The 11,387-nt window shown below is 47.8% G+C and overlaps 1 protein-coding gene across 19 annotated transcripts in view; it reads left to right on the forward strand.

Moving 5' to 3' along the window:
- The window catches only part of DUSP22 (dual specificity phosphatase 22), a 71,049-nt gene that overhangs the window by 6,216 nt on the left and 53,446 nt on the right, over window positions 1–11,387 (forward strand). For 10 of the 19 annotated variants that reach the window (XR_012334252.1, XR_012334253.1, XM_073810229.1 and 7 more), the window contains exons 2-4: window positions 5,760–5,793; window positions 6,163–6,246; window positions 9,862–9,944. Coding sequence is in view for 5 of the 19 variants with exons in the window: in XM_019945050.3 (XP_019800609.1) it covers window positions 5,760–5,793; window positions 9,862–9,944 (117 nt within the window). In the remaining 14 variants the exon portion in view is untranslated. Of the gene's footprint in view, window positions 1–5,753; window positions 5,794–6,162; window positions 6,247–9,861; window positions 9,945–11,190; window positions 11,384–11,387 lie in introns of those variants that run through there. The other 9 variants (XM_019945050.3, XM_033863747.2, XM_033863748.2 and 6 more) reach the window with 3 other exon arrangements.

The raw sequence follows: 11,387 nt of genomic DNA on the forward strand, positions 1-11,387 counted from the left end.
AGGAAACAAATGAAAAAAATTTAGGTACTGATCAACGTGATAAAGAAAATAAAACAGGGTAATGTGACGGAGGGTGCCAGGGAGTTTGATGGTCGGGGAAGATCTCCCTGGGAGCTGTTTCCTCATGTGAGACCTGAGTGACAAGCGGCCACCCAGGTGGATGATGGGGCATGAACATCCTGAGCACAGGGAAAGAACAATGGTTTCCAAGGCCCAAGGATGGTTGCGACCAATTCTCTACTTTTCTTTTAGAGCCGTAGAACATTCCCACGTGGCATTTACAGACGTTTTCCTTGATCTATCCTTACTTCTCACTGTGTGGTGATAACTTCACTCCCCCTGTGTTCTTGCTTCTGGCTTGGATTCAGACTTTCCATGAATTCACTGGTCAGCCGCTTTGTCCCAGATGCACACTCTGCCCTTCCCTGGCCTCCCCCATGGGCCAAGAGGAGCCATGAGCCTGCTGGGAAAATATTTCATTTCATTTTCTCTTTCTCTGCACTTACGGCTTTACCAGCAACAGTAATACCAGGGGAGTCAACCAGTCAGATTTTTTGAGTTTTAAGTTTGAACTGAGGCTGACTGGTATAGAAATTTAAATATTTACGGGCTTTTTTTTCTCCTTGAAAACAAAAATGTAATTTCTCTGCCTGGCAATGGCCAGTTCTCCAGCCTTCCTGGATCTTGTTTTGTAATTTTATATGGAAGGAACTACAGAAACTGGGATTGAGCAATTTGCTCTCTATTTCCAGCCCCTGAACCTGTAGCTTGTTCTCCTAGTCTGGAAAATGGAGTTAAACGTTTACTGGCGCAACTCTGTCCTCTCCTTATGATTAAAATATTTAAGTGCATGTAAAATGTGCATCGTACATGATTTTTGGTAAGTTGCCTCCTTGATTTTGCTAAGTTCAGACCTCTGTCCTTGCCAGCGCTCTGCCCCGGGGTCTCTTCTGGGAGCCGCTCTCCTTTAACACCAGCCCCAGAGCCACTGGCCCTGAACAGAAAACTTCCCAGAGCGGAAAGGGGTAAAGCTTGATCTCTCAGGCCTCACTCATCATGGTTTTCCATCTTTCTCTTCCTTGCTTGGCCCCCTCCCACCTGACTCACGTTGTCTACTTGTTCATTCGTTTGTTGAAGAAACATTTACTTAAGTATCTACCAGTCAGTGGAGAACCACTCAAGTTTAGAGAAAACATATTCACAAATACGATGCAGGCAGCAGATAGAGGTCATAAACTAGATGTCTATGGGCCATGCTTAGCCTACAGATGTTTTATTTATCACAGTATTTAAGGTTTTAAAAAAATACAGTTGACAGTATTTGAAAATTGGGCTGTTTCCCATAAAACCCAGATGTTGGAACTGGGGATCCTGGCCTGCATCTCTGCATCATCACCTTGGCCAGGCATGGGGCGGAGGCTAAAGACCGAGAAACCTCCATCCTTGAAGGTCTTTCTTGCTGAGGTGTCGAATTTCTGATAGCTACTTGGAGCGCTAAGGAGATTTTAGTGTGTTGAAGGAGGCTTGAGGAATCCTTTGGAGGGACCAGTCCAGAGGCAGGGAGGACTCTAAGAGCTGTTGCAGTAGGTCAGGCAGGAGCTGAGCAAAGGCACTGCACCAGGGCGCAGAGGCGCGGACTAACTGGGGATCTGTGGAGGAGTGGAAGCTAGTGCTGACTGAGGCAGGCGTGGTGTCCAGAGGAGGGAGGCGTCTCCGGTTGGCTCCTGGAGCGCCCGCGGGGCTGCCCTTGCAGGTGGGTGGGGCTTTGCTAGTCTGTGACTTGCTTGAAGGTCTGTGCAGTTCATTTGCATTTGTGCGTTTTTCTGGGTTGAACGGCCAACATCAGGGTCCCTGGTTGTAAGCAACAGAACCCAAATGTGACTCCTTTAGGTAGAATAGGTCAGAAGGCTGGGAAGTCTGGAGAACCAGATTTAGGCTACCTGCCAGGAGCAGATCCTAGAACTGGTCTGGTGAGAGCATTTCTGCGGCTGCCCCAAGATGCTACTGCTGCTGCCAGTGGGTCCTGCGTGTTCCACCTGCCCTACTGCAAGAGAGGATGCTCTGAGTTGTCTCTGGCTTCGTCTGGAGGAGCCGTGGAGACGTGTTGCACTTATGTCCCATGTCCCTGCTGTAGCAGGAAGGCAAATGGGAGTGGGGATCTTACGTAGGAAGAGCTGGGCTCTGCTTCCCACTAAGACTCCAGAGTGGGGATGGGGATTCTCCAAACACAGGAAAGGGCTTCAGAGGCTAGGAAACCAATAAAATAACTGTCAATTACAGGGTTTATAATTTTCAAACATACCCATGGGATGAGGGACCCCAAAGAGTGAGCATCTCTTCCCTGTTTAGAGAGAGTATTGGGAGCAGAGCAGGTGATGTTCCAAGGTGGAACCAGGAGGGGATATTGGGAAAATAGGGGTTATCTGGCCTGACTGCAGATTGAAGAGAAGTGGGGAATCCTTTAGAGGTAGGAAGCCACGTTGAAATTCTCAGCTCATTTTCAGTTTTGGCCTTCATTTTCTTGGGAAAGGGTTTGCCAACAAACATTTTGACCTAGAAAATGACCCAATGAGAATATGGCTTTCAGAAATTAATTTGATGAGACAGAGAAGTTCAGTGGCTACTGCTGTAGCCTGTGAGGTTCTGCACTGGGACCCTTGGCCTCACAACCAAGGGACAAGGGCTGTGATGGGACTTGGTAACTCACTGAGAGCTACCAAGGGGAGGGGTAGCTGGGAGGGGGCTCCACGTTTTTCATTCTGGGTGACGGGGAGAAGGTGACACCGTGAGGGGACAGGTGGGATCAATAGTGGGGGTGGGAGGATAATGGGGTGCAGGGTCTGGAAGACGCCCTGGAGGTGAGTTCCAAAGGATGGATTCAAGGAACATACAATCAGTTCGAGAGCAGTAGAGCCCAGAGATGAGCTAACCTCATGCCCCTGTTTTATTTTATTTGAAAATAATATGAAATATATTCACTTATGTTTAGTAGAGAAGGTAGTAGAAGTACAAAGAAGAAGAGCAAAACTGGGCCATAATCTTTTCCCCAAATAACCCCACTTGACTTTCTGGAAAAACTAAATTGAAGTAATGCATGTGCACGATATGTGAAAGTGCCAACGGAAATCTAGAAGTGGTCTTTCCAGACCTCCCAGCCCCCAGTGTCCCCTGCCAGAGGTGAGCACAATAAGGAAAGCATTCCTTTATATTTATCATGACCTTTCCCAGATACAGTAGATAAAAATACTTCTCTCTAACAGCCACACACACCTAGCATCTCAGTGGCACTTAACCTAGAGCCTGAACACTTGCAGCGGCTGCCCCTCCTCTGCCCCTTCCGTCTCGCCTCCTTCACGCTTGCTCCCAGGAGAGACGGGCCTTCCTTCTCAGGGCTGGCTGTCTCCACCGCCCCCTGCCTGTCCTGCCTCTCTCCCAGCCCGCTTCTTTTGGACATCAGGGCCCCTGAGTGTCATCGCCTCCTGAAGGTCCTCGGGGACCCCAGAGTGGTCAAGGCGCCTCTTCCCTCCCTAGGCAAGCAACTCAGCAAGGGAATTGGGACACCAGCAGGGCCATGTCTCTCGGTCACACTGTATCCCGAGTGCCCAGAGGGTACCCGTGTGTGACAGGAACTCAGGAAACCATTCAGCCACTCTGATGCATTCTGCAACTTTGGGGAAGCAAACGTGCTCCATGATTGTGTTCTGGTCCATTGTAACTGTCAGCTGTATGAATTGGGAGACTGCTGTGGTCAGTGTTAGGAAAGAAAAATAATTTTGACACATTGGAAATGGCAAGGATGATTCTATTCAAGACCATTACAAGTGGGAGATGGAGCTCCACTCCCACTGCAACCGGGGCAGGTGAGGGAGTGGGTGGAAATCACTGATGGAGCTTGATCAGAGCCAAGGGTGGAGGAAGAGGGGCTTGACTGATACCAAGAGCGGGTGGGCGCTTGACACCTGGCTCTGCAGGGTTCTTGGCTAAATCTGGCCAAGGACCAGCCAGGTGGAGAAGACTCGAAGTTCGGTCAGGGAGGAAGTCTGTGTCCCCATCAGTCAAAGGAGCTGGGTGATGATTTTGCCCTTGAGTATCTAATGAAGATAGGAGAGACCCTAGAGAAGCGCAGATGACACGTGAAAAAGCTCTGTGCAGGCAAGAGCTGCCAGAGAGCATCAGTTCGAGGCGTCTCCCAGGTGAACTTGCATTGTTCTTACGTTGTTTTAAAACAGGAATGGTGAACTGTTTACTCCACCCTTCCTCCCAGGAGAATCCCAAAGACTGATTATGTTTCAAGAAAGACCTGTCAAGTGTTTTAGTTCCTTGGCAGTTTTCCATTTCCTGGTTCCAGGGCTAACCCTGCCCGCCTCAGTGCCGTGACTCTCTCAGTCCCCTGGGGCACTCTCCAAGCCAGTTTTGCCTCCCCGGGTATTGAGTCAGCCAGAGTGACCACATGTCTCCATGACGACGATGTCACTTCTGGATTTTGCCTTTTGTCCTAGATTATTAATAGTACCTCTTTTCACTCTCACAAGTGTCCTATTTTGGTCGATTAGTTCTTTGGTCCCCCATGACAGACGCTGACCCTGGACCCAGTACTGCTGTGTCCCAGTAGATCCCCACAGTGACTTTTTCGCAGGCAGCTGGTTGTCAGGAAGATGCTTGAAGGAATCCAAGCACGTGAAGGACGTTACTACCTGCTGCTTTCAGCTTTCTTAGTGGAAGTGGAAAAAAACAACAGAGAGTGTGAAGCAGATGGGGCTGAGAGGTGTGTGTGGCAGTGGTGCTGATGAGGGTGTCGCCAGGGCACCAGGGGTTGCACTGAAGTGTCCCCAAGGCCACTGTGCTGTGTGCACTTGGAAATCATATGCGTGGTGTAGCTTCCAAAGCAGTGTCCATGTTTGGATTTCAGAGGTTCCATACAGGGTATTGGCAGGACAGGAATTGGCTTCGTGTTTTGCAAAGTGGGGGTGCTTTAAGGTGAGAATTACAGTCACCCGTTTCCGTCTCAGGTCTACTGAATCATTCTGTGTGGAGCCTGGGGCTGGGGGCTTCCCAGAAACCTGAAGTTTTAATAGATTCCGCTGGTTCTGGTGGATAGGCGGGCTTGAGAACCACTGCCTTAGAAGTAGACGTTTTGCAGCAAATGTGTGTTCTTATTAACGTGCCCGTTTAGACAGTTCTTTCATTCATTTAGCAACTCTTTATTGAATGGTAATCACGGGCCAAGCCCTGGGCCGGGAGCTGGGTGTGCAGCCCAGCAGAGGGGACAGGCCTCCACCTAGTAACGTCCATGACAGCATCACTGCAAGGGGAAGACGGTGGGCGCTGAAGCAGGGCTCAGGACAGGCCTCCCCAGGGCATGGGTCGGAGCCGGGGCCTGAAGGATAGGGAGAGCGGGAGTAGAGCTGCTGCCTGGCTGCGGAACAGCATGTGCGAAGCCTCAGACTGCAGAGGGTGGGTTTGCTGGAGCTGAGAGAGGAGTGGGAGAGGGGGAAGCGGGGGGCGGGCAGGCAGGACGGGTGGAGGGGATGCTGGCAGCGCTTGGTGTGGGGCTGGACTCAGAAAGCCGGCGAGCACTGGCGAGCCCTGGAGACAAGGATGCTTGTCGTCCATGCTGTCCACCTGGGAAGGTGCTGGGAGGTGGGTGTGGTGGGCACAGGCCTGGGCTGCGCTCCCACCTCCTGGAGGGCCCCGCCTCGTGCCAGATGCCGTCAGCCGCGGGCCTGTAACACTCGCGTCTGGTCTGTGTCTCCCCCTAGATCCTGCCTGGCCTGTATATCGGCAGCTTCAAAGGTGAGTTCTCCTTTTTTATTATTGTGGTAAAATATGTAAACTGTTAAATAGGCCATTTTAACCTCTTTTGAAGCGTGCAGGTCAGTGGCATTAAGTCCATTCACACCGTCGTGCAGCCGTCACCACCATCCGTCCACAGAACTCCCATTTTCCCAACTGAATCTGTCTCCATTGGACACTAACTCTCCATCCCCCACCCCAGCCCCTGGAAACCACACCCCTCCTTTCTGTCTATGAATCTGATGGCTCTGGGGACCTCGTGTGAGTGGAGTCATGCCGTATTAGTCCTTTTGTGACTGACTTATTTCACTGGGCATAACACGGTTGATTCACTTCTGTAGCCTGCGTCAGAATTTCCTTCCTGTTTAGGCTGAACAACGTTCCAGTGTGTGGATGGACCACACTGTGTTTGTCCATCACCTGTGGACGGACACTTGGACGCCCCTGCTAGTGGTGAGTTCACTGTTTTAAAGATTACCTTTAGGCTCTCACGCATGATGGAGTCCAGGTGTAGACGTCAGATCATCCAGAGTCTGCTCTGGACGTGACCACCACTGTGCTCTGGTCCTTGTACCCCGACACCTTGGCCAATGGCTGGCCGAGTGGCGTGGAGCCCTGCAGATTCCACCTTGACCTCTGACTTTTTGAACTCTGCACGCTTGCTGGAGCTCTGTTATCAAAAGGGGATGCCTAAAAGGCACATTTAGCAGCCATGTAACTTGTCTGTCATCTTTATCACTTTTATTTTCTAGTTATTAATAAATGTTCAGAAACCCATTTTTTAAATCACCTGGGGAAAACAAGTGGCAGTTTCATCTCTAGCAGATTATTCTTATCCTGTGTTGACTTTTCTGCTTACACATGTCTCTGCAGCTTGTTGAATGTTTGTTGATATGCTGTCTGCTACCGACCTTTTATTTTTAGCTCGTTTGTCTCAAAATGCTCTGTAGATGCAAAGGTGAGTAGCAACCCACGGAGCAAAGTGCATGCGGAGGGGAGGGGCTGGTCCCCACCTTGTGAGGCGTTTGAGTGTGTGTGATGGGGAGCCCGGCCTCCCTCACGCTGGAGAGGGACTGTGCGTCATCCATGGACTTGGCCCAGGACGTGCGCAGAAACAAGCCTCCTGTTTTGGTGGCGAGGGCCCTCCTCACCACGCTTCGCTCCCTAGACAAACAAGAACACACTCCTGTCTGTTTTCTGGTTGCTTAAATCTGTGAGCTCAGGTTCACATCGATTGTTAAAACAGTCTCAATGACTTCTCTGCATGATGTTCATTTCTTTTTCCCCCTGGGCTCCGAGGGCAGCTAACCGGCCTCAAAGAGAATTCAGCACAGTGAGCTGACAGCTGCTAATTGCTGCTAGAACATGTTAAAAATAGTCCTGGAGTTCCTAAATTAGTAAGCTCTGTAGTTCTGAAAAAGCAGCAGTGCTTTGTGGCAGGTAGGGGAGTGGTGCTAGAATGCATGAACATCTTTATGGTTGTTTAGTGAATTATTATTAACGCTTTCATGGGGAGAGGGGAATGTCTTTGTTTTTGAAAACAACAGAATTTAAGATAAATTCTTGGAAGTAGAATTGCTGGGTGAATATTTTTACAAATCAGAAATTGTAATAAATACCAACCAAATTCAATACTCCTGCCAACAGTTTCCATCACGCTCACAGATGGTGCCAGGCTGCTGCTTGCCAGACCTCGGTTTGAGCAGCAAAGGACTAAGTTCTCCAGAGATTTCGTGCTCGGGGAGAGCTTGTGCACGTGCATATGGGCTAGCTGATGACCCCACGGCCGACCTTCCAGCTGCATTCACACCGTTACCACGGTGCCCATGGCTCTAGACAGCCATCCACCAATAACATGTAGTCCTGAAGAATAAATGTCATCATTCCAATAGTGTTGGCTGAGCACTCATGCACGTAAATGGGTGGACAGAGCCTGTGCTTATGGGAAAGAGTAATCCGAAGGTGGCGTATGCATGCGGACGGATGGCGCTGCAAGAGAGTAGAAAGGAGCGCAGAGCAGAAGGGGCACGAGCGTCCCCAGGAGTCACTTCTGTTTTCTCTGGGGCCCAACAGTCAGTTTTCTCATCTGTGGTATCAAGGGTGGTTGTATTCGAAAACAATTTTATCCCCAAACCACCTTTTTTGTTGTTGTTTATCTTAACCTGTGTTACGAAAGCATATTTATGGGGCGATGAAAATACTCTAAAGTTAGATTGTGGTGATGGTTAAACAATTCTGAATATACTAAAACCCATTGCATTGTACGCTTTAAAAGGGTGAATTTTATGGTATGTGAATTACCTCAGTAACACTGTTTTTTAAAAAAGGAAAACACGTATATTTAAACAGTCTTTAAAATTCAAGTCCTGGGTGGAGTCAGAATCTGGAAGAGCCTGGCCTGGAGTGCCTTGCGGGGAGACCCCGCCCAGCTGCTCCGAACGCCTCGCTGCCCCGCCTTGTCTGGGCGCCAGGAGCTCCAGCTTGACCTTGGTTCACCGCTTGTCTAAAATGCACGTACTGGTGGGGACTGGAAAACCACACCTCGGTGAACACGTGGGGTCTGCCTGCCTGTGGGACCCTAAATAATTTGAGTTCCCGCCGAATTCAAAACTCACTGAAGCCCCGGCTTGGCGTAGCTGGCGGAGGGTCTGCCGGGCCGGGTCCTCTGTGATGGACGTGGAGGCGCTTGGGGTTGCTGCGGCAGTTAAGAGAGTTTTAAAGTAAAACCGACGTTTTAAAATTACTTTTAAAGATCATTCTCTTGACTCTAAAAATGTTACATGCTAATTGCAAAATGTTTAGAATGGTGTTTCTTAGTTTCTGCTTAATCACCAAGGCTTATTAGAAATGCAGATTCCCAGCCCTGCCATAGACCTTGAACTAAGTTGGAGCCCAGGAGTCTGCCTTTCTAAAAAAAACCCAGGGAATTCATAGGCATGTTAAGCTTCTACAACCACCTGTGTTGAATACACACAAAAAAACTATAAAGAAAAAAAAATTAAAACACTTGTAATTCCACCTCTTCAAGATTATCACCGTTTGGGCTAATTTCTGAGAGCAGTTTTCCCCCACTGTGTGTGTTTGTCTTTATGTGTTTTAACAAATTGAGTTTATGTTGTATTTGTAGTTTGGTACCTGCTCCCCCTCTCCCCCGCTAATACCGTATCCTGAGCATTTTCCCATGTCATTAATATTCTCCAGAAACATCATAATTAAACATTTGATTTTCAGTCCATTTTACCCTCTGTCATTTTCAAAGGCTTGCCCCAGGCCAGAACAGGGGCAGAGGGGAAGCGGACCTCCTTGATTCTTGCTGGGCCCTGTTTTGTAGATTAGCAGAAGTTCCAACTTGAGGGGATTTATTCCAACTTTCTTCTACACGTATGATCACTGGAAGGGAGTGTAATTTTGGTGTCTCCTTAGTGTCATATGCAGATAATTTAATAGCCAACTTATAGCTTACGGACTATTTTGTTTGGAATTTCCAGAAAATGTTCCATTTTTAGTTTTGCCATAAAGTGAATGTAGATGTTATAAACCACAGTCTTATCTGCATCTGGAGCCATTCCCTGGTGTTTGACATTAGGGTTGATAAGTCTGGCAGATTCCTATATCTTATATAGTAAGTTGCTTTTTGGTATTTAATTTTAACTTAGATTACTAATCATTAAGAGGTAGTTAAAAAATACTTGAAACATCTTTCCTGTTACATGTTTCACGTAAAATACTAACCTAAGGGTCTACAACTTAACAAGTGTCAGCTACAAAGTGACTCCCTCTAAACAGTAACACTCATGATTATAAAGTTTATTAATCTAAATATATTGCAAGTTTTATATGACCACTTTTTAACAGAAGATGTGCCAATCAGAAATAAACTTAGTTATCTGCAGAATACCTGAAAGCAATAATCCTAGACTGCCTAAGTCTAGATTATTCTGGTCTAGTCAGTTATGAATTTTTAAGAGAGAAACATGCAAGTCATTTTGTGTTCTTTTGCCGGCTAACCTTAAGGAGTACTTCACTTGCAGAAAACATTAAAATGTCCTCCTCTTTCTTCTGTGACAGATGCCAGAGATGCAGAGCAGTTGAGCAAGAACCAGGTGACACACATTCTGTCTGTGCACGACAGCGCCAGGCCAGCGCTGGAGGTGAGAGAACTGAGGTGCACGCGTGTCTGCACTGTGCTCCTGGGTCCAGGGGGCACTGACGAAGCAGCCATGTTCTCTGCAGCACTGCTGTGCCCCTGTGTCACCGGCCGTGTTAATCTTGCACTCGGGCCACGTCTGTGCCTGGTCCGTGGCGTGGCGGGAGGACGCCTTCTCTTCCTGATCGTCCTTCTGTTACGCTGCTAGCTACTTGGCTCTCTTGGCTGAATGCCAGAGGACAAGCTGATGCTGCGTTTCCCTTTGGACCTTAAGGACATTTAAAACCTGTTTTAGTTCCTTTCAAAATTATCTCCCGTTTTAGAATCCAGGAGAATTCGGGCTGCTCATTTCCTGATTTTTTCCATTTAAGCTCAGTTATTTGCTAGGAAATAAAGGCAATGGAGGGTAAATTGTCCCTGGAGATTTTCCGGGGCTTCTCTGCGCAGACTGTCAGTGCAGAAGCTGTTGTTGTGTTTTAGGTTTTAGAGTAAACAGGGTGTGTCTGCCTTCACACTAATTCCAAAAGCATCTTCAATTTTACCCTAATGGACGGTTTGAGCTGTTGGCTGGGAGCAAAATATATTTCTGTTTATTAGCCTTGACAGAGCCCAAACTACCTCTTTGTAGAAAATAATGCGAGTGTGGTTGTGATGTGTTTTTCTATTTTAGGGTTGGGTATTGGAGAGAGAGGTGTGGCTTGTTCTGAAAGAAATAATCCTAGTTCAATCAGTTTACACTTAAATTCATATTATGCGAGAGTAGGTAATATATTTTTATTTCAAGTTTATCTATCTTACTTGTCCATTACAGCTGCCAGATTTCAGTCAGTTTCAAATAAATGAGGATATAGAGTAATAAGTGACTCTGCTGACATCACCATACAGAGGACGGTGGGATGTGAACAAACCTCTGCTCCTGTCTCCAGATGTTTGACCTTGCACTTCCCTTTGTTGTTTCAGCTCGTGGGTTTTGTTAAGGTGCTATAACTTGTGCTGCAGCGTGATTTTATTGGAAACAACAGCAACAAAACGTCATTTTTCTGGAGCCTAACATTTCGCTAGAAAATAGCTACTCCATTTTTCATATATCAACAGTAGTTTATATTAAACATATAGCCAAGCTATGGCCTAGATGATAAGTTAAACGTAAACTGGTCATGATTTACTTCCTCTTAAATCACAAGATGAGGCTTGAGGTTTCCTTTATTTTAATAAATTGCATAGATGTCCTCCCCACCCTCGCCCTCTAGGCTGCCTCGCACCCTTGCGCCCTGGTCGGCACAACACGTTGTCAGGTAGGAACACGGCCCCGGAATCCGTCCACACTGCGCCTTCCGTCAGATACCAGATCTTCAGGCTCACAGAACGTCCTCCTTGCGGGAGTTCTGTGAGCCTTGCTGCCCTGCCCGACACTGGAGGTGCTTCTCTGATGGACGAGATCAGGTTT

Source organism: Tursiops truncatus, chromosome 10, assembly GCF_011762595.2.
Source record: "Tursiops truncatus isolate mTurTru1 chromosome 10, mTurTru1.mat.Y, whole genome shotgun sequence".
Lineage (NCBI taxonomy): Eukaryota > Metazoa > Chordata > Mammalia > Artiodactyla > Delphinidae > Tursiops > Tursiops truncatus.